A 23,110-nucleotide genomic window follows, 5' to 3' on the forward strand; every position below is an offset into this window, starting at 1 on the left:
TGCAGGGCCATTGCCTTGAGAGGATGGCCCTGTCTAGCTCAGAGCCACAGGTGACTTGACCTAAGAGTAGTCCAGGGAGGAGTGGTGCAGGCCCCGGCATCACCAGCAAGGGGCCTGGGCGGGGGGCGGGGGGGTCCTCACACATCAGCAGCTTCTCTTACCGCCATGTACCCACTGACCCTCTTGTCTCCGGCTACGATCAGATTTCTCTTGGGATCTGGGTCCTTTCCAGAGATTAGGGAAACTGTTCAGAGGAACAGGGGTGATCTTTATTCAACACACATCGATGGAAAACCTAGTGTCTCTGCAGCTCTTCCCATGTTGTCTCAGTGAGGTGCAAGAGGCTTCCCCTGGAGCTTTCCCTTGAGAGTTTCCCAGATCTTAAAGGAACACAGGAAAGTTAGGCCGGAAGTGTCCTTCCTGGCAGAAAAGTATACTGGGAAACATTCAGACAGACCAGAAGGGGGACAGGGGGCAGAAAAGAGCACACTAGGAAGAAGCTGTATAAGGGAGTGGCCAGGGCTCCTTCTCGGGAGTGAGACCTGAGTTCAAGTCCCGGCTCTGGTGCTGTGTAGCCAGGGGATCCTGCGCAGGTTACTTGACCTCTCCTGGCCTCGAGATCATTCATCTAGAAAATGGGAATAAGAATAACATGAACCAAAAAGAGTGGCTCAGAGGGTAGAGGAGACAAGGCAAGAAAAGCACCGAGATCAGAGTCTGGCATGGAGTAAGTGCTCAATGATTAGCCACTATTGAGTGAAAGGAAGAGAAGAGGAAGAGGCAGGGATCTGGAGGAAGTGCATCACCGAAGCCCTGGGGCAGACATGGAAACGAGAGAGGTGGGGCTGGGGGTCAGCGGCAGCCAGCCAGTGCAATGGAGGAGAGGTGAGAGAAGTTGAGATAAAGCTGACAGACACTTAAACGGGATGTGCTTCTGGGCCTTGGAGAGACTCCATTTCCATGTGATTCTAAAGTCTGATTCTGTCAGCATGGGCTGCCCAGTGCTCAAAGGGGGCCCGAGGTGTGAAGAGTAGGGGACAAAGGGCACCAGATCCCAGGAGGTATGATTGAACCAGATGTCACACAGGTGAGCGTCTGTGTCTGTCACTGTTATTGGATTTAGAGCATTAAAAGAAGACCCCTTTCGGCCTTTGATCAGGTCTTGACAAGTTCCTGCTTTTTGCCCGAAGGATGGACATCCGTCGGATCAGCTTCGACACAGAGGACCTGTCCGACGATGTCATCCCACTGGCTGACGTGCGCAGTGCTGTGGCCCTTGACTGGGACTCCCAGGATGACCACGTGTACTGGACAGATGTCAGCACTGACACCATCAGCAGGGCCAAGTGGGATGGAACAGGACAGGAGGTAGGGCCCAGGGTGGGCCCGGGCCCTCAAGGAGGGGCAGAGATTAAAGGGTAGAATCCTCCGTCTCCTGAGTAAGGGCTTCCCATCCCTTTCCCACTCTGAGAATTGGTGAAGTTTAGGTCCCAGAGCTGGGGTGCAAATCCAGTTGGTTCTATAGCTTTGTTTCCTGCCCAGGTGGTGGTAGATACCAGTTTGGAGAGTCCAGCAGGCCTGGCCATTGACTGGGTGACCAACAAGCTATACTGGACAGATGCAGGTATGTACAGGGAGGCCATGGCCTGACTCTTTGGGACTCCTCTTATTTAAAATATTGGCATTAGGTAGAAGGAGCCCAGTGCCCTCCTAGACCACTTCTATCTTGACCAGAAGTCCTTGGTAGGTCAGGAGGGGTGGGGCAGCAACAGAGCAGAAGCTAGACACTCACGTCTGACGTTTTGGCATTTGCCAATCAAATGGCAGCTGCTTCAGCGATGGAGCTGATTCTTGAGAATGTTTTGAGGCATTTCAGATAAAGAAACTGTGCCCTTTGATTTTTCTTTCATTACTGTCTTGGTAAAACAGGCATTTTCTAATAGCCAGGTTGAGTGTGGAAGGCAAAGGAAATGCCTTAAATCAGAGCTACTCAACGTGTGGTCCATGGACCAGCAGCATCAGCGTTACCTGGGAACTTGTTAGAAATGCAAATTCCTGGGCCCTGCCCCCAGACCTACTGAATCAGAATCTTTGGGGGTTCTGATTCTTATACACACTAGAGTCTGAGAAGCATTGTCTGAAATTAGAGGACAGAGTGAGCTGCTGGGGTTGAGGAAGCCTTACTCTTCAAAGAAATGGAACTGATCACTTTCTTGAATCTCTTCTCGAAATTCAGTTCACTAATTATCCATTGTACATCTATCACAATGTACTTCTTGAGACTCTGCTGCATGCCAGGCTCCGTGCTGGGCACGGGAGGTAAAAGGGTGAATGTCCGAGACTAGAGTTAATATCTTCGCCCCCTACTGCTTGGTAGGAACAGACCGGATCGAGGTGGCCAACACAGATGGCAGTATGAGGACAGTACTCATCTGGGAGAACCTTGATCGTCCCCGAGACATTGTGGTGGAACCCATGGGCGGGTGAGCACCTGCTCCTCTGGAAGGAGTCCCACCCACCCTGCAGACCTGAGTTCTAGAGGGGAGACTGGAGAGCAGCCAGTTGTTATGGACAAACCAGGCAGCAAGGGCAGCTGTGGAAACTGCAGAGCATAGTGATAGCTCTGACTCCTCAGTAGACAAAGAAACCTTTGAATTTTCTCATCTTTTTTTGTGTTTATGTCTTTTTTTGTTTGTTTGTCTGCTTATAAAAGTAACTCATTAGAAATCTGGGGAAAGTGAAAATTCCCTATATTCTCACTTTCCAGCAGTAACCATTGTTAACAGTTGAGGGTACCTTTTCCAAATTTTCTTCTATGTGTCTATACACATTTGTTGTTGGCGGTGGTGGTTTTGGCTTTCCAGCGATGTCATGCTGTTTTGGTTGCAACTTGATTTTTCACATGGCTATATATCTTGGCTATCTTTCCATTTGATCATCTATATTACATAGATCTTTCCATTTGATTATATAGATCTATATGTTACTCTTTTTTATTTTAATTTTTTTTATTTATTGATGGGAGAGAGAGAGAGAGAGAGAGAGAGAGAGAGAGAGAGAGAGGAATATTGATCTGTTCCTGTATGTGCCCTGATCAGGGATCAAACTGGCAAACCCTGCGCTTCAGGATGAAGCTCTAACCAACCGAGCTCTCCGGCCAGGGCTCTATATTGTTCTTCTTAATGATTATATTGAATTCTACTCTATTAAATTTATGTACTATAATTATTTAACTCATCCAATTGAGAACACATTTCTTATTTCCCATCCTCACTTCTCCTCTTCCTACCCAAATAGGCCTTATTTGCTGAGTACTCCTCGAGCTAGATTCTTTCTTTATTAAGACCCTAAGTGCCTTTTGATAGTGATAGAAGATACAAAACTCTCAGAGACAGCTCTGAGCCCAGGACAGGACTGGGGGCTGAGACAGGAGGCTGGGGCAGCTGTTACAGGCAGAAACCCTGAAACCTAGGTCCTATGAACCCCCACTGGGCGCTAACCGGAAGGCTTGTAAGACCTCCCTTGTCTGTGCCCAGGTACATGTATTGGACTGACTGGGGCGCAAGCCCCAAGATTGAACGAGCTGGCATGGATGCTTCGGGCCGCCAGGTCATCATCTCTTCCAACCTGACCTGGCCTAATGGATTAGCCATTGACTATGGGTCACAGAGGCTGTACTGGGCTGATGCCGGCATGAAGACAATTGAATTTGCTGGACTGGATGGCAGTAAGAGGAAGGTAAGGGTGGCGCTAAGGCAGGGGTCGGAACGTTTTTGGCTGAGAGAGCCATGAACGCCACATATTTTAAAATGTAATTCCGTGAGAGCCATACAACAACTGTGCAACTGTGTACGTTAAGCATTATCCAATAAAAATTTGGTGTTGTCCCGGAGGACAGCTGTGATTGGCTCCAGCCATCCGCAACCGTGAACATGAGTGGTAGGAAATGAATGGATTGTAATACATGAGAATGTTTTATATATATATAAAATATATATATATATATATATATTTTTTTTTTTTTTTGTATTTTTCTGAAGCTGGAAACGGGGAGACACAGTCAGACAGATTCCCACATGCGCCCGACCGGGATCCACCCGGCATGCCCACCAGGGGGCGATGCTCTGCCCCTCTGGGGCGTCGCTCTGTTGCGACCAGAGCCACTCTAGCGCCTGGGGCAGAGGCCAAGGAGCCATCCCCAGCGCCCGGGCCATCTTTGCTCCAATGGAGCCTCACTGCGGAAGGGGAGGAGAGAGACAGAGAGGAAGGAGAGGGGGAGGGGTGGAGAAGCAGATAGGCGCTTCTCCTGTGTGCCCTGGCCCGGAATTGAACCCGGGACTTCTGCACGCCAGGCCGACGCTCTACCACTGAGCCAACCGGCCAGGGCCGAGAATGTTTTATATTTTTAACGTTATTATTATTTTTATTAAAGATTTGTCTGCGAGCCAGATGCAGCCATCAAAAGAGCCACATCTGGCTCGCAAGCCATAGGCTCCTGACCCCTGTGCTAAGGCATCCTCCCACAGCCCTGTCAGCCTTCAGGGCATCACTTCCTGGCCCGCTGCTGATAGGAGCTAGGGGGACAGGACCCTGGAGGGACCCAGCATGGGCATGTGCTATTTCTCTGAGGCTGCAGCTGCTCTCCAGATCCCTGGGGGTCCAGCTGCTTGATGATGAAAGGAAACTAGGGATTCCTGTGGATTGTGGGCAGGGTGTACAAGTGCTTTCCTAAAACCATGACAGAGAACACTGATCAATCACCAGTTGCGTGATGATCTCTCTCTTTCTTTGTTTTTGTTATTGTTTATTTTGGTATAATGCAAAACTTAAAATTGCAAGAACAAATAACCAATAACTAACATTTTGCTACATTGTTGCATCATTCTCATTCTCTATTTCTATTTACACACACACACACACACACACTATTATTTTTCTGAACCATCAGAGATTAAATTGAAGTCATCCTGCTCTTGATCCCAAGATTTTCCAGTGCATATTTTCTAAGAACAGGGACACTGCCTTACATAACCACAGTACAAAAGTAAAAATTAGGAAATTTAGCATTCATACAATGTTACTATCTAATCCACAGTCAATATTGAATTTCACCACCAATTGCCCCAATGATGTCCTTTATAGCTTTTCCTTTTTTAAAAAATTGAGTTTATTGGGGTGACACTGGTTAACATATAGAGGTTTCCAGTGCCCAGTTCTACAACATATCTCTGTACACCATATTGTGTGTTCAGCACCCCCAAGTCCAGTCTTTGTCCATCACCATTTATCACCCCTATTCCCTCCTCCACCTCCCCCTTTATAGCCTTTCTTTCTTTTCTTTTTTTTGTGTGAGACAGACAGACAGACAGAGATAGAGGAACAGATAGGGTCAGGGAGACAGGAAGGGAGAGAGATGAGAAGCATCAATTCTTTGTTGCGGGACCTTAGTTGTTCATTGATTGCTTTCTCATATGTGCCTTGACCAAGGGGGCTACAGCGGAGCAAATGACCCGTTGCTCAAGCCAGCAACCTTGGGCTCAAACCAGCGACCATGGAGTCATGTCTATGATCCCACACTGAAGTCAGCAACCCTGCTCTCAAGCCAGATGAGCCCATGCTCAAGCTGGTGACCTTAGGGTTTTGAACCTGGATACTCTGCATCCCAGGACGAAGCTCTATCCATTGTACCACCACCTGGTCAGGCTATAGCTTTTCTTTATCTTTTTTTTTTTTTTTTTTTTTTTTGTATTTTCCTGAAGCTGGAAACGGGGAGAGACAGTCAGACAGACTCCCGCATGTGCCCGACCAGGATCCACCCGGCACGCCCACCAGGGGGCGATGCTCTGCCCCTCCGGGGCGTCGCTCTGCCGCGACCAGAGCCCCTCTAGCGCCTGGGGCAGAGGTCAAGGAGCCATCCCCAGCGCCCGGGCCATCTTTGCTCCAATGAAGCCTTGGCTGCGGGAGGGGAAGAGAGAGACAGAGAGGAAGGAGGGGGGGTGGAGAAGCAAATGGGCGCTTCTCCTATGTGCCCTGGCCGGGAATCGAACCCGGGTCCCCCGCACGCCAGGCTGACGCTCTACCGCTGAGCCAACCGGCCAGGGCCTCTTTTTTTTTTTTTTTTTTTTTTTTTTTTTTAGTCCAGGATGCAATCCCAGGTCACAATTGTTTTTAGTATCACCTCTCTTCAGTCTCTAACCTGGGATGCTTCCTTAGTCTGTTTATGTCTTTCTTGACCTTAGTATTTTTAAAGAGTAAATGCCAGTTATTTTGTAGAATATTCCTCAACTTGTCTGATATTTTCCTTGTGATTAGACTCAGATTATGTGTTGGGGGTGGGCACACTACATTAAGTGAAGCCATGGCCTGAGTTCTCAGCGTGTCTCAGGAGGTACAGATGTTGGCTTGTCCCATTATTGTGATATTAACTCTAATTACATCATTAAAATGATGTCTACTGTAAAGTTGTCATTTTCCTTTTGTAAATAAGCAATTTGGGCAGAGATACTTTAAGGTTATATACATAATACATGATTTTTTGCAATCATATAACCCTTGGAACCAAGTGTTATCACAATCATATCACAGGTTGGCAGCCCAATACTCAAAGAGGTTTTATAACCAGCTCTTGCTCAAGGTCACACAGCAGGCAGTAGTAGCCAAGCTGCATTTTGACTCCTCTCCTGAGCTCTTGGCCACTACTGTGCACTGTTGGACCTCGCTGGGGCATGACACACATGCTGGGTCCCTGGTAGGTGCTGATTGGAAGCCAGCTCCCCCACCCATTTGGGCTGACCCTCTATGGAGAGCGCATCTATTGGACGGATTGGCAGACCAAGAGTATCCAGAGCGCCGACCGGCTGACTGGGCTGGACCGGGAAACCCTGCAGGAGAATTTGGAAAACCTCATGGACATCCACGTCTTCCACCGCCGGCGGCCCCCAGGTAAGCAGCCCTTGGCCCACCCTGGCTTCTTTTCAGCTTTCCTCTGCCATGGTCTGATTGTTGACTCCTCTCCTCCTTTCTCCCCAGTGTCTACCCCATGCGCTGTGGAGAATGGCGGCTGCAGCCACTTGTGTCTTCGGTCCCCAAATCCAAGTGGCTTTAGCTGTACCTGCCCCACAGGCATCAACCTGATGCCTGATGGCAAGACCTGTTCACCAGGTGAGTCTAAGCATCGGAGACCCAGGGAGAGCCTCGGTGGGAGCAGCAGTGGCTTTCTTCCTTCCCTCTAGATGAGATGGACTCCAGTGTGGTCAGAGAAACCGTGCATCCTGGTGCTTCTAGAGGCTTAGGGGAGTGGAGAGGTCCTGACAGAGGCCCGGGGAGCAGGTAGACAGGATTGGAGGCAGGCTCCAGCTAGTTTGTTTTTTGGGTTTTTTTTTGTTTTGTTTTGTATTTTTCTGAAGCTGGAAACAGGGAGAGACAGTCAGACAGACTCCCGCATGCACCCGACCGGGATCCACCTGGCACGCCCACCAGGGGCGACGCTCTGCCCACCAGGGGGCGATGCTCTGCCGCGACCAGAGCCACTCTAGCGCCTGGGGCAGAGGCCAAGGAGCCATCCCCAGTGCCCGGGCCATCTTTGCTCCAATGGAGCCTTGGCTGCGGGAGGGGAAGAGAGAGACAGAGAGGAAGGAGGGGGTGGGGGGTGGAGAGCAAATGGGCGCTTCTCCTATGTGCCCTGGCCGGGAATCGAACCCGGGTCCTCCGCACGCCAGGCCGACGCTCTACCGCTGAGCCAACCGGCCAGGGCCTGTTTTTTGGGTTTTTTTTTTTTGTTTTTTGGGGGTTTTTTAGTAAGAGACAGAGACATACAGGGAGAGAGATGAGATGCATCAACTCATAGTTGCGGCACTTTAGTTGTTCATTGATTGTTTCTCATATGCGCCTTCACCAGGGGGCTCTAGCTGAGCCAGTGACCTTGGGCTCAAGCTAGAGATCTTGGGCTGCAAGCTAGTGACCTTTGGGGTCAAGCCAGCAACCATGGGATCATGTCATGATTGCACGGTGACCTCGGTCGGGGTTTTGAACTTGGGACCTCAGCATCCCAGGTCAATGCTATCCACTGTGCCTCCACCTGGGCAGGCTAGTTCTTATGGTATCTTAATGCATCGTCATAAAAGATTCTCCTTTCTCAGACACCTTACATACCTCTGTCGGAAAATTGTCATTATATCCTGTTTTGGTTAGAATAAGTTATTTAGTTCCAACTGCCCCAAATCGCTCATCATAAATATTTAAATGTATGTTATCTACAATGTAATAGAACTCCCCTTGGATGAGGCACTTTTGTGACTGTGTGACCCGCGCAAGCTATGTGACAACCTGAATCAGCAGGACCTGGAAGCAGGACCTGGCTGCCCACGATTTTGGAAGTCCGTGTTTCTCCCTAGGGGATGTGCATGGCAGACTGCATTGGAACCCTGAGTTCCCAGGGAATTTGTTAGAAAAGAGCTGTGACTTGTGCCTCTTGGGCTGGGGGAAAAGCCCTCTTTGACTTTGCCATGAAGTTTCTAAAACTTCATGTTAAGGGTCCTTCAGAGAGAGTCCTACTGTGACATTAATAAAGAGCTATCATTAGCCCTGGCCGGTTGGCTCAGCGGTAGAGCGTCGGCCTAGCGTGCGGAGGACCCGGGTTCGATTCCCGGCCAGGGCACACAGGAGAAGCGCCCATTTGCTTCTCCACCCCTCCGCCGCGCTTTCCTCTCTGTCTCTCTCTTCCCCTCCCTCAGCCAAGGCTCCATTGGAGCAAAGATGGCCCGGGCGCTGGGGATGGCTCTATGGCCTCTGCCTCAGGCGCTAGAGTGGCTCTGGTCGCAACATGGCGACGCCCAGGATGGGCAGAGCATCGCCCCCTGGTGGGCAGAGCGTCGCCCCATGGTGGGCGTGCCGGGAGGATCCCGGTCGGGCACATGAGGGAGTCCGTCTGACTGTCTCTCCCTGTTTCCAGCTTCAAAAAAATGAAAAAAATAAAAAAATAAAGAGCTATCATTTATGACTATGTCAGACTCGATAGTGCAGCCTGTGCACAATCTCTTCTAATCCAACATTGTACAGATGATGTTATTGCCCCTATTGTACAGATGGTGAAATTGATACACAGTTGAAACCAGTTGCCTAGGATCACTCAACTAAAACCTTACAGAGCCTGAGCATGAACTGCAGTTCACCTTGCTCCAAATCCTCCTCATGGCTGTGCCAGGGTGACTGTCCTCTCTCCTTCTCTCCCCATCTGGGCAGGCATGAATAGTTTCCTCATCTTCGCCAGGAGGATAGACATACGCATGGTGTCCTTGGACATCCCTTATTTTGCCGATGTGGTGGTACCAATCAACATTACCATGAAGAACACCATTGCCATTGGAGTGGATCCCCAAGAAGGTCTGTGTGGCCCTCTTCATCCCCCCCCCCCGGCCTTCTGTCCCTGCCCCATAGCAACTGCTGTCCTTTTTTTTCTACCCCCAGTGTCACCTGCTAAGAGCCTGGGGCTCACCATCCCCTCTGGCACAGTGTCAGCCCCTGTCTTTCCAGCACTTTCCCTTTGGTTATGTCATAACAAAACTATGGGGCATAGTTCCTGGCCCTCTTCTCCCTCTCTGCCAAGAACTGTCCTGTTATGACATTTCTACATTTCCATTGATTTCCTCTACTGCGGGGTGCAGGGAGGGCTCTCTGAGTCCCTTTGTGGGGGTTGAGGGTCCAGGCTGAGCCATGCCTTCACTTTCCAGGAAAAGTGTATTGGTCAGACAGCACGCTGCACAGGATCAGCCGTGCCAATCTGGATGGCTCACAGCACGAGGACATCATCACCACAGGTGGGCCTTGCTCCCAGCCCAGGGACCACCTGTCTGGCTACAGAGCTGGGGAAATATCCCATCTGTTTTAAAGCAAGAGCCAGTGTGCTCTCTTGACTTCCTGCAGGGCTGCAAACCACAGATGGGCTCGCGGTGGATGCCATTGGCCGGAAAGTGTACTGGACAGACACTGGCACCAACCGGATTGAAGTGGGCAACCTGGACGGGTCCATGCGGAAAGTTTTGGTGTGGCAGAATCTTGACAGTCCCCGGGCCATTGTACTGTACCATGAGATGGGGTGAGAGCCAGCTCTGTGACTCTGAGCAGCAGGAGGGGTCGGCTCAGCTGGAGTTGTGGATGGGTGAACGTGGGCCATGGAGATTGAGCATGCTTCGCGGGAACACTAACACTGACCTTCCGGGGGCTGTTTCACTCTCTTGTGACTTCTTTCAGGGTGGCAGCATGGGGTTGAGGTTAAAACCATGACCCTTGAATTCAGAAATCTGGGATTCAAATTCCTTCACCATTTTTTAGCTGTTTCTGTTACTTTGAGTCCAGTGTTAAACCTCTCTGATTTTCAGCTTTCTTACCTGTAAATGGAGATGATAGTGGAAATGCATTCCTTGTGACTTTTGTGAGGATTAAGTGAGTTATACATGGATAAGACCTTTTCTTTAATAGTGGTTTTAAAAAAAAAGCCTGACCAGGCGGTGGCTCAGTGGATAGAGGGTCGGACTGGGACGCAGAGGACCCAAGTTTGAGACCCTGAGGTCGCTAGCTTGAGCGCAGGTTCATCTGGTTTGAGCAAGTCTCACCAGCTTGAGCCCAAGGTCACTGGCTTGAGCAAGGGGTCACTCTGTCTGCTGTAGTTTCCCTGTCAAGGCACATATGAGAAAGCAATCAATGAACAACTAAGGTGCCGCAACAAAGAATTGATGCTTCTCATCTCTCTCCCTTCCTGTCTGTCCCTATCTGTCCCTCTCTCTGTCTCTGTCACAAAAAAGAAAAAATAATAATGATAAAAAATAATAATACAAATTGACCATCTTAAACATTTGTAAGTGTATAGTTCAGTTGTATGAAGTATAGTCACACTATTGCGAAGCACATCTCCAGGTTTTCATCTTGCAAACCTGAACACTATACCCATTAAGCAGCAGCTCCTCTTTTTGCATGTGAAGTATTTTTCACAGGGTTTGGCATATTATAAGTACTTAGAGTATCCTGGAGCTGTGGGAATAACCAGCTAGTATTCTTTGCCCAGCTTCATGTACTGGACTGACTGGGGAGAGAATGCCAAGTTAGAGCGGTCTGGAATGGACGGCTCCGACAGGACCGTGCTCATCAGCAACAACCTCGGGTGGCCCAATGGACTGACTGTGGACAAGGCCAGCTCCCAGCTGCTCTGGGCTGATGCCCACACTGAGGTGAGAGTCCTGCTCCCGCTGCTTTCCAGGGGCCTGGAAGACTGGAGAAGCCTGTTTGGCACCTCCTCTGTGAGCTCCGTTTACTGATAGCCAGCCCTACCCTCTCCCCCCTCTACAGAGAATTGAGGTTGCTGACCTGAATGGTGCCAATCGTCACACACTGGTGTCACCTGTGCAGCACCCATATGGCCTCACCCTGCTCGACTCCTATATCTACTGGACTGACTGGCAGACTCGTAGCATCCACCGTGCTGACAAGGATACTGGCAGCAATATCATCCTGGTCAGGTCCAACCTGCCAGGCCTCATGGACATCCAGGCTGTGGATCGGGCACAGCCACTGGGTGAGAAGACTGTGAGGGCTGTGATCCAGAGCCTCTGGCTTTCTGAGGGCATCACAACATCAGCGAGCAGAGATTTCTTTACAGTCCCAGAGACGGGGACTCACCTAAGCCCCCTTCCAGGATCAGGCCGTGTTGCCTCTGGGTGTGGCTGGTACTACAACTGCCTCATGCTGTCACTTTCAAATGATGCCTTGGAGACACTCCTGCCCCTTGTACTTCATCCCTGCCAGGCACCAAACCCTGTTATTTAGAACAACAGAAAAACAGAGCCTTTGTGAGATTCAGACAATATTCCAGGCAGGGTGCCCAACCTCATGCTTCTCTCCCTCTCATCACCAGGTTTTAACAAGTGTGGCCCGAGGAATGGTGGCTGCTCCCACCTCTGTTTGCCTCGGCCCTCTGGCTTCTCCTGCGCCTGCCCCACTGGCATCCAGCCGAAGGGGGACGGGAAGACCTGTGATCCCTCTCCAGAGACCTACCTGCTCTTCTCCAGCCGCGGCTCCATCCGCCGCATCTCCCTGGACACCAGCGACCACACAGATGTGCACGTCCCTGTTCCCGAACTCAACAATGTCATTTCCCTAGACTATGACAGTGTGGATGGAAAGGTCTATTACACAGATGTGTTCCTGGATGTTATCAGGTATGAGGGTCCTCGAAACCTCTGGAGGCCACAGACCCGCTGCTTCCAGTCCCTGGTGGGTGAGGTTATGGTCTGTGCTGACCTCCAAATGAACTCAGCGATTTGACAACTCGGACAGGGAGTTCTGACTCTGACTTGTTCAGACACTTGTAGTGTTATTACTTACAACAGAGTTTCAAACTTTGGGGTTTTGTTTTGTTTATTTAAAGATTAATAAAAGCCCAGTATGTAAAACAAACAGAAAAATCAGATAATGTCAGGCTGGGGACCTGGAGCCTTCTTCCCCTACAACTGGGCCTTGGAGTTGCTCTAAGGATCTAAGACTTGTTGAAAGATCAGCCATGTAGCTAAACCATGTGTTTGTAGTACTGTATAATACAGGAGCCCTGGATAAATGCCAAGGCTTGTGCTTGTTCACAAGGCTGTTTATTGCTTTGTTTTTATATTTTTTGTTTTAGTTTTATTTAGTTTTTTTGCCCCAACACAGCTGAGGAGTGTGATGCCCTGCCACCAGGAAGAGGGGCTCACCACAGCAGGGATTCCCATGTGCAGGAACAAGGGCATCCCCCTTTGTTCTCCCTGGAAAATGTCATGCTGGGGCAGATGGCCAGATGTTTAGAGAAGTCCCCCATGTCTTTGGGATATGCCCCCCCCCCCATCCTGAAGTTGATTTCCCTGCTGTAGGACTTCTGTAGAAATGCACATTTAGGTTTTGACAAATTGGCCTTTTTTATAATGACCCCCGAGCAATCCTTGTCTCTTCCCTAAGTATTTGGGGAATTATTAACCCTTCTTTTGGCAAGACATGGACCTAAATGCCCATTAGTTACAGCCAGAAACACTCTGTCCTCCTAAGAATCTATTTATTAATTCTGCAAATGTCTTGTTCTAGATACTGAGGAATGTGCTTATAGATACTTGGTCTCTGCCCCTATGGAGCTTACAGTATAGTGGGGATACAATTGTAGGAACATGGGTTGAAGGGGTTTCGGTCTATTGCTGGTCAACCTGTTCAGTCATCCGACCCTGGTCCTCCCCAAGGCGAGCAGATCTGAATGGCAGCAACATGGAGACTGTGATCGGGCATGGGCTGAAGACCACCGATGGGCTGGCAGTGGACTGGGTGGCCAGGAATTTATACTGGACAGATACAGGCCGAAATACCATCGAAGCGTCCAGGTTAGATGGTTCCTGCCGCAAAGTGCTGGTCAACAACAGCCTGGATGAGCCTCGGGCCATTGCCGTTTTCCCCAGGAAGGGGTGAGTTGATGGCCAGCGGGAAAAAAGACCCAGGGAAGCAGGAAGGGCCTGGTGAAGAGGCCCCTGCAGGATGCCTATCTAGTAATGGTATCGGTGTGTCCCTTGTATTCTCTAAAGCTCTCGGTGCCATCTTCCTGTGCCTCGATGATGATGTCACTGTTGTGTCTCAGGTACCTCTTCTGGACAGACTGGGGCCACATTGCCAAGATTGAGCGGGCGAACCTGGATGGCTCTGAGAGGAAGGTCCTCATCAATACAGACCTGGGTTGGCCCAATGGCCTTACCCTGGACTATGATACCCGCAGGTGGGAATCCTGCCCTAAAGAGTCTCCTGGATATATAGGGGTGGGCAGAGAAGAGGATATAGTAGTTGAGATTGAAGTAGTGAAAACGAACAAACAAATGAAAACCCAGAAAGCTGTTTGTAGGTGGGGAAGAGAAAGCAGTGAGAAGGCTGAGCAAAGATCCTCTTAGAGCAGGGGTTGCTGAAGCCAGCCCTCAGCCCCGAGCCCTCAGGTGGGCTTTGTTTGTCCCGTTCACATGGCTTTAATCTGAATGACTTTAGCAGAGCATGTCCTCTGGCCAGACCACAGGTTCTATTGCCCCATCCACTTAAGGGCTGATTCTTCACATTTATTACTCTCCTGATCCCTTCAGACATGGGAATTTGCAACTCCTGGTCTAGATTAAAAAAATGCTAAAGGTCAGGAGAAGAGGGTGAATGGAACTCGGAAGTGGTCAGTTCCCCTTTCTGCCCTCAGAAGAAGGGAAAGGAGTTAGAGTCATCCAGGGAGTTGGAATGGAGATTAGGAAAGGCCTCCTCCTTCAACCTCGGGACGTTCCTGTAGACCGAGTCTCTTCTTGAAGAATGTTCATGGGAGCTGGGCTTAGATTCTTGGGTAGGAGTCAAAGGGGGATCGGGGTGCTGAAGATGAGACTGAGTGGTGGCTCCTCTGAGGTCATTAGAGGGTCAGAACGGCCCTGGCCTCCCCACGAACGAGTCACCATCTTCCCCTCTTCAGCTTTGGGACTCAGTGAGCTCTCATCAAGGGTGCTTCTGGACTGCTCACGGCCCTTGCCAGCTCAGCTCAGAAAGGGACAGACAGCTCCTTAGGGGGTGGGCTGGGCTCCCTGGCAAGGATTTTGAGCAGCCACCATCTGCTTTCCTTCCCAGGATCTACTGGGTAGATGCACACCTGGACCGGATTGAGAGCGCTGACCTCAACGGGAAGCTGCGGCAGGTCTTGGTCAGCCACGTGTCCCACCCTTTTGCGCTCACTCAGGTACTAGCTCAGGAAAGGTAACTAAACCTCCTTAACGAGGGGGGGTTTCCTCGGGGTTCTAAGTCGGCAGCCTCAGCTCTAGATGCTATCAAACAGGTGTGCTATGGAAGCTCGTTTTAGGGGTGTTTTCCTGTACACGGAGTCCTTGCCACCTGTGCCCTTCTAGGCTTGCCCCACCACTCCCAGGTCCCGGCGTTCAATGGAGTGGCTCTTAAGCAGGGTATACAGAATCAGCTGTGGAGATTGTTAAACCACATATTTCTGGGTAGAAAGAATCTGCTTTATGAAGGCTGGGCCCAGGAATATGCGTTTTTTAAAATTCCCCAGTTCATTCTAATGCTGTGGTCCCAGCATCTGAGCTCGGGCAGCCCGCTTAGGGACAGTAAGGTAGTGTAGTCGAGAGCCGGAATTTGGAGGCAGCTAGCCTCTTTCTGTGGGTTCAAGATCTGTCTGTGTCATCAAGTAATTGTGCAACTTTGAACAAGATACTGAAATTCTCTAGGCTTCACTTACCTATAGGTATAATAGTTTGATAAATTAGTTTACTAATAGTATCCTCCTTAAATATTCACAGAGTATTAGCACAGTCTCTGGCACTCAATGCTTATTATTTCTAATCATTTAATTATCACCAGCTGTCAGTAATGTGAGTTCTAACCCTGTAAAATAATTCAGGTAAGGAAAAAAGGAGATGTATGGAGTCTGGGACCAAAGCAAGAATTCCCAATCACTTTAAAAATCTTTGTCCCTTTTTGACAAACCTCCACTTATCTGTGTTCTGCATTACTTCCTACCAGCCAGTAAGATTTTGTCTGGCTTTACTTAATGGTAGGCTTTCTTTTTTTCCATATTTCGAATGTAAAACTACAGGATAATATTGAATCTACAAGTTTCCCATGGGGGTTTCTGATGTATACCCCAAGAACAGGAGGGAAGCCCACGTTGTTATCCCTCCCTACCCCTGCTTGAGACTCTCAGGGTCACTGCATTAGAAGGCAGCTGCCCACGGAATGAACCAGAGGATTTGCCAGGGCTCTGAGTGAAGGGCTCAGGAGAGCAGGGGCCTTAGAAGGACTCTCTGATTTATTCCTATATGCTAGGTATAGGAACCACTTGTTGAGCAAGAGACGAGTATTAATAAGTTTTAGGTGTTGGAAACTAAGAGACAAATGAAACACTTCTTGTCCTTGAAGAACTTGACCTGGCAAGACAGACAGATATGTAAACAAATGACCATCGTGTGTCAACGCTCACTTGTAGAAGTGAGGACAAGGCACAGACAGCAGGGAGGGGAGAACGGTAGATGCTGTGTAGACTGGGGGGGATTTCCTGGACCGTGTCATATCTGGAGAGGCCCAGGAGCTGACCTGGTAGATTAGAGATGAGGACATTTCAGCAAAAGGAAGGCACATGCTGAGGCATGGAGGCTGGACTGGGGTCTGACAGTAATAATATTCCCTCTTTTTGGGGTTTCCCGATTGAGTAGCAGGACAGGTGGATCTACTGGACAGACTGGCAGACCAAGTCAATCCAGCGTGTTGACAAGTACTCAGGCCGGAACAAGGAGACGGTGTTGGCGAATGTGGAAGGACTCATGGATATCATTGTGGTTTCCCCTCAGCGGCAGACAGGTGGGCTCCTGGGTCCTGAGACTGCTTCCTTACCATCACTGAGGTGGCAGTCACCCCAAGGACTGTTCATGACCGAGGCAGTTAGTGCCACAGCAGTTCACGTTTTAAACTCTTAGACCTTCCTAAGCGCTTCCTGTCCCTGGGAATGAGGTAACCCTGGAGTCCCTCCTTTTTGAGAAGTGTCAAAGCTGGGAGACTTAATTTTTTACCAGGCCAGACATTCTTCTGCTTTGCCCCCAGGGACCAATGCCTGTGGTGTGAACAACGGTGGCTGCACTCACCTCTGCTTTGCCAGAGCCTCAGACTTTGCGTGTGCCTGTCCTGATGAGCCCGACGGCCGGCCCTGCTCCCTTGGTGAGCTGAACTAAAGAGCCCCCTGAAAGAGCAGAGCCTTGGAAAGTCAGGGGATCAGCAGCCTCAGCTTTGTCCTTCCGGGTGGGATTCGCCCTCAGAGGGTCTCTGAGAGGTGTGACTGGGAATAACAAATTTGTCTGGCCTCTGGCATTTCCTGGAATGGAGTCGGCTTGTGCAGGACTCTCTCTTCTTGGCCTCTGTGGTCCAGCTAGCCCGCCTGAAGCTGTTAATATTGCAAATCAAATCCTTTTTTAGTGACAGTATTGAGAAGGGCCTCTGAGGCTGCCTAAGATCAGGGCAGCTAAAAGATTGTTTTGTATGTACATATTCTTGGACCATATGTAGAGATTTGGGGCTTCGATAACCTATTCTAGGCCTCTTTTTCTCTCCAGTACCTGGCGTGGTGCCCCCAGTTCCCAGGGCTACCAGCATGAGTGAAAGAAACCCAGTGCTAACCAACACACTACCTACTACTTTGCGTTCTTCTACTACTCGGACCCGCACATCTCTAGAGGAGGTGGAAGGAAAGTAAGTAGGTTCACAGAGCTTGAGAGCCCTTTGATTTTAATCACTATCTCCTGCAAGAAGAAAACTATAGTCCCAGCTTGCTTCCGGCAGAAGGGAGGTAGGTCACTTCATTAGCCACCAGTCCCTGCTATTCAGGACAGGAGGTGATACTTAGATTTATAGATGGTTGCAAGTGATTTGAAAGCAAGAAGATTTAGAGCATCTTTATAGAGAAATCACTCAGACAGTCTCCTTTCTTTCTGTGATATTTGCTCTCACATCACAGGTTTAGTATATGGTCTGGTCCTACAGTTTACTTGGAAATCACCTAGTCATAGTGGTCTCTACACTGTGGGTTTATGATTTGTAACATGCCCAGGGATGTTATGGCCTTAGCTTATAATGCCTATAACATTCAAACACCTGTGCATGCATGTGCATATACATGCACACACATCATTATTGAGTAAGCATAATCATGTACAGGTCGCAAGTGAATTATAAAATATTGTATTTCATTAAATTGAAGGTGCTATCAATTTAAGATGCATCCTGATTTGAGAAATTAAACTAAAAAAATGACCAACGGCAACTGTGAGATGCCATTGATTATAAAATATCAGAATATTGAAAAATATACATACCTTAAAATTGATGAAATATGTTACATTCAATTTAGAGAATCTGGCCCTGGCTGGTGGCTCAGTGGATAGAGTGTTGGCCTGGGGTATGCCCCAGGTTCAATTCCCTGTCAGGGCACACAAGAGAAGTGACCATCTGCTTCTCTCCCCTTTTTCTCCCTCTTTCCCTCCTGCAGCCAGGGGCACGGTTGGTCCACGTGTGTCAGCCTCAGATGCTAAAAATAGCTCGGTTGATTTCAGCATTGGTCCAGAAGAGGGTTGCTGGGTTGATCAGGTTGGGGCACATGTGAGAGGGAGTCTGTCTAACTGTCTTCCCTCCTCTCACACACATACAAAAGAATTAGAGAAATTATTTTTTATTTATATTTTTTCAATTTAGAGAAAAAAATCTGGAAATACAAATAGAAATAAAGAAGATATAAATTCCCATATGTAATCACTGTTAACATTTTTAAATTTGTTATGTGTATATATTACAAAATTATTATAAATTTAGTTAGCAGCCATGTCCACACATAGTTACAAATTTTTTTCTTAGGCAAACTTTTTGATCTACTCTCTTCCCAACTTTCTTTTTTTTTTTTTTTTTTTGCATTTTTCTGAAGCTGGAAACAGGGAGAGACAGTCAGACAGACTCCCGCATGCGCCCGACCGGGATCCACCCGGCACGCCCACCATGGGGCGACGCTCTGCCCATCCTGGGCATCGCCACGTTGCGACCAGAGCCTCTCCAGCGCCTGGGGCAGAGGCCACAGAGCCATCCCCAGCGCCCGGGCCATCCCTGCTCCAATGGAGCCTTGGCTGCGGGAGGGGAAGAGAGAGACAGAGAGGAGAGCACGGCGGAGGGGTGGAGAAGCAAATGGGCGCTTCTCCTATGTGCCCTGGCCGGGAATCGAACCCGGGTCCTCCGCACGCTAGGCCGACGCTCTACCGCTGAGCCAACCGGCCAGGGCAGGATTTATATTTTTTATGGCTGAATAATGTTGTGTGTGTGTGTGTAAAGTCACATTTTCTTTTCTTTTTTTTTTTTTTTTTGTATTTTTCTGAAGTTGGAAACGGGGAGGCAGTCAGACAGACTCCCGCATGCGCCCGACCGGGATCCACCTGGCATGCCCACCAGGGGGCGATGCTCTGCCCATCTGGGGCGTTGCTCTGCCGCAATCAGAGCCATTCTAGCGCCGGAGGCAGAGGCCACAGAGCCATCCTCAGCGCCCAGGCCAACTTTGCTCGAATGGAGCCTTGGCTGCGGGAGGGGAAGAGAGAGACAGAGAGGAAGGAGAGGGGGAGGGGTGGAGAAGCAGATGGGCGCTTCTCCTGTGTGCCCTGGCCAGGAATCGAACCCGGGACTCCTGCACGCCAGGCTGATGCTCTACCACTGAGCTAACTGGCCAGGGCAAGTCACATTTTCTTTATCCACTTATTTGTTGATAGACACTTAGGTTGTTTCTATGTCTTGGCTGTTGTAAATAATGCTGCATTGAAGATGGGGTTGCACTTACCTTTTCCAGGTAGTGATTTCATCTCCTACCCTTACTGTTTTAATGTCTTTCCAACATATTTCTATTAGAAGAGTTTTTTAAACTATAATATTTTGATCTCTTTATTTTTATATCAACTCTAGCTCAAAAAATAATTAACACTTGATTTCAGTTCTGAAAACAAATATAACAATCCCAAATAAGAACTCTAGATTCATATCCCTAAAACTGTAAGATTTGCCCATGATCAAATTCATTCTGTGTGTCCCATTTTCTTTTTTTTTTTAAAGACTTTATTTATTAATTGATTTTACAGAGAAAGGGCAGGGGAGTGAGAAGTATCAACTCATGGTTGCTTCACTTGAGTTGTTCACTAATTGCTTGTCACATGTGCCTTGACCAGGCAAGCCCAGGGTTTCGCACCAGTGAGCTCAGCATTCCAGGTCAGCGCTTTATCTACTGCACCACCACAGGCCAGGCCATTTTCTGTTTTTTGAAGTGTTTATAATAACCTGACCACTGATGGCGCAGTGAATAGAGCGTCGGACTGGGACGCAGAGGACCCAGGTTCAAGACCCCGAGGTCACCAGCTTAAGCATGGGCTCATCTGGTTTGAGCAAAGCTCACCAGCTTGAGCCCAAGGTCGCTGGCTCGAGCAAGGGGTCACTCACTCTGCTGTAGCCCTTCGGTCAAGGCACAAATGAGAAAGCAATCAATGAACAACTAAGGTGCCACAACGAAGAATTAATGCTTCTCATCTCTCTCCCTTCCTGTCTGTCTGTCCCTATCTGTCCCTCTCTCTGACTCTGTCTCTGTCACACACACAAAAAAGTATTTATATAGTAAAGTAAACAAGCAGATATAAACATGTACTTTGCTCCCTAATTTTTATATACTGTCAATTGTTATTAACCTCTGATTTTCTTTGGGCTTATTGAGAATAATTTTTAACCCTACTCAGGTATTTTCTTATTATCAGTTCTATTCGAAGATTCAGTGTGTCTTGGTTTTAAATGATCTTGCAAGTACCTTTTCTCTAGGCTTTTAGGAGATGCCTGTAATTTCCTGCTCATAATGGGCCACAAGGAAGTTCCCTTGGTAGCATTTCAAGTTAGTTATCTGAACCCTGCCTCTGGCTGTCTTGCATGTTCCTTTGTGAAAGAATGACAGAGGGAACCCAGTTTATTTATTATTTTTTTATTTTTTAGGTCTATTTAGACCTTGCAATAATCTTCATCTAATCAGTTTTGCATGGCTGGCAACTTGTTTCAACTCATCCTGGTAGTTTAATAAAGCCTGCTATTGATGTCCTTAGTGTTCTTTCAGCAGGCTTCCAGCTCGTTCTCAAACCTGCTTCTCTTTTTTAAAGGAATCCTTTTAAAAGAGTACACATTTTTAGACACATTTAAACATGGTATAGCACCTTGAAGTCAGTGACTCACATGGATTTCTCTGTATTTCCTGGTCCTGCCTTCTCCATACTTCTGATCTCTCCCATCTGTCTCTCATATCTGAAAAGCCCACTCACCACAGGACCCCCCCCCATCTCTGGAGGAAGGCAGGATCTTTATCAAACACTAGTAGTCTCCATATGCAGTTTTCTGTGCTCCACAGATGTTCTGAAAAGGATGCCCAGCTGGGCCTCTGTGCACATTCCAATGAGGCCGTACCTGCTGCTCCAGGTAAGCTCTGAGTGCCCGACTGTTTCGAAGAAGATGATGTAAGGAATATAAGTCTCCACTGACATCTTCTAGAACCTTCACGGGGACTCTTTGGTGTGGACGAGCCCTTTTCTTAGACTAAATCCATAGAAGGAATAATTGTAATAGCCACCACTTACGGCGTGCTTCCCACATGCCAGACATTTGTTAAGCCATATGTATGTGTGTGAATGCATGTGTACGTATATGTATTTGTAAATATACATGTTTAACCTCCCCAGCCCTGTGAGCAATTTAGCAATTACATTGAACTGATGAGAAAACGCAAGCTTAGACCTGAAGCATCTTGCTCTACATTAATTACACAGCCAGTAAGTGGTGGAGTTAGGATTAGAGATCCTGCTGAGTGAGAGGTTTATTCTCAGCCATCTACCTCATGGCCTCTCCTCTGAGAAGGAGGCCCCTAGCCATTCTCAGGTGGTGTGGGATCTAACACCTACAAAAGGAGCCCTTCGTTTTCCCACCCCTCGTACCACAACTGAAGGATTGTCAGTGGTCTCCGCCTACTTGTCCCTCTGTTCTTCCTAGGGGAAGGACTTCATGTCAGCTATGTCATCGGTGGGCTCCTCAGTATTCTGCTGATTCTGGTGGTGATCGCAGCTTTGATGCTGTACAGGTAACCTCAGCCTCTCTGCAGGGGCCACATGTTTGTTGGTCCTCATTAGCACCTCTGGGATCTCCCAAAGCTCTATGCTAAGTTGACCTGACCAGCCTCATTTCAAGGTTGGGTCCCTGGTCCCAGCAGCAGAAGGGAAAGGCAGAAATCTGAATCCTTCCTCTTCTTCTTCTGCAGTCACAGCCCAAGCCCTCATTCCATGACCACAGCAATCCTTGAGATTTTCTTTATAAACTAGGATGCTGAGGACACAGCAGGTGTTACCCAAGGTCACACAGGAAGAGGCAAAGCTGGGACTGACTGCAGCATCTGCTTTTCCATGACCCCACACTACTTCAAACCATAGAAGTAGGAAATGATTTTCTCTTCATACAAGCACAACCCTTTACTACAACATTGGTTGAAATATCATTGCTCAGTAGGGATCTTCCTGGGAAGGTGTGTCATCATCAATTTATAATCTTTTTATGACCATACATACGCATATATATATATATTTCCCCCATGTTTTTAATACAGCTAGCAGCAAATATTTCAGGATTTTGCTGCTGCTGCCGCCCCTACTGACAACAACAACAGTTGCCATTGAATGTACATGTATCAATGCCACGACAACCTTGTAATACAGGTTATTATCATTCTTCACTTAACAGATGAGGGTCTGAGGTTCAGAAAGTTTAGACTGTGTCCCACTAGTAAGATCTCAGCTACTAGGTAACAGAGATGGGTTGAAACAACTTGACTCTGAAGCTCAGTGTGTTAGTTATCTACTGCTGTATAACAAATCACCCCCCAACTTAGCAACTTAAAACGATGACCATTTCTTATCTCAGTTTCTGTGGGTCAGAAGTCTGGATGCAGCTTGGCCGGGTGTCTCTGCTCTAAGGTCTCTTATGGGGCTGCAGTCCAGGGATTAGCCAGGGTCGCAGTCTTTTCTTAGCTCATGACTGGGGAAGGATCCCCTTTGAAAAGCGTTTATGTCGTTGTCGGCGGGACTTAGTCCTTCACAGGCTGTTAGACTGAGGGCCTCAGCTCATTGATGGTGGAGACTCCCTCATCAGTCTCTTGCCTTATGGTCCTTTTCAGAGGACAACTTATTGTATGACAGCTTGCTTCCCCCAGAACGAGAGTAAGAGAGAATGGAAAAAAAAAATGGGGACAATGGAAGATGCAAGCCATAAATTTCCTGGTAACCTAATCTAGTATCCATCACTTTTGCATTATCTGTTCATCAGAAGTGAGTCACCAGACTCAGCCCACACTCAAGGGGCAGGGATTCAGAAGGTATGAGTACCAGGAGGCGGGAATCACTGGGTCATCTTCGAAGCTGCCTACCACACTCAGGGTACAGCTTCCCTGGATAGCACCCTCAGAAAGATCTGAACTAATTCATCACCTTTCCTCCTAAAG

At 48.4% G+C, this 23,110-nt stretch overlaps 1 protein-coding gene across 1 annotated transcript in view; it reads left to right on the forward strand.

Moving 5' to 3' along the window:
- LRP4 (LDL receptor related protein 4) overlaps nt 1–23,110 on the forward strand; it is a 56,353-nt gene that overhangs the window by 29,445 nt on the left and 3,798 nt on the right. Inside the window, exons 17-36 of the mRNA XM_066361808.1 lie at nt 1,160–1,368; nt 1,543–1,624; nt 2,378–2,483; nt 3,537–3,738; nt 6,753–6,942; nt 7,030–7,161; nt 9,241–9,381; nt 9,729–9,815; nt 9,922–10,093; nt 11,060–11,222; nt 11,341–11,566; nt 11,906–12,209; nt 13,251–13,469; nt 13,640–13,774; nt 14,644–14,752; nt 16,239–16,383; nt 16,624–16,737; nt 17,130–17,265; nt 20,978–21,045; nt 21,613–21,700. Coding sequence (XP_066217905.1) covers nt 1,160–1,368; nt 1,543–1,624; nt 2,378–2,483; nt 3,537–3,738; nt 6,753–6,942; nt 7,030–7,161; nt 9,241–9,381; nt 9,729–9,815; nt 9,922–10,093; nt 11,060–11,222; nt 11,341–11,566; nt 11,906–12,209; nt 13,251–13,469; nt 13,640–13,774; nt 14,644–14,752; nt 16,239–16,383; nt 16,624–16,737; nt 17,130–17,265; nt 20,978–21,045; nt 21,613–21,700 — 3,028 coding nt within the window. The remainder of the gene's footprint in view (nt 1–1,159; nt 1,369–1,542; nt 1,625–2,377; nt 2,484–3,536; nt 3,739–6,752; nt 6,943–7,029; nt 7,162–9,240; nt 9,382–9,728; nt 9,816–9,921; nt 10,094–11,059; nt 11,223–11,340; nt 11,567–11,905; nt 12,210–13,250; nt 13,470–13,639; nt 13,775–14,643; nt 14,753–16,238; nt 16,384–16,623; nt 16,738–17,129; nt 17,266–20,977; nt 21,046–21,612; nt 21,701–23,110) is intronic.

Source organism: Saccopteryx leptura, chromosome 1 (genome assembly GCF_036850995.1).
Source record: "Saccopteryx leptura isolate mSacLep1 chromosome 1, mSacLep1_pri_phased_curated, whole genome shotgun sequence".
NCBI classification, from domain to species: domain Eukaryota; kingdom Metazoa; phylum Chordata; class Mammalia; order Chiroptera; family Emballonuridae; genus Saccopteryx; species Saccopteryx leptura.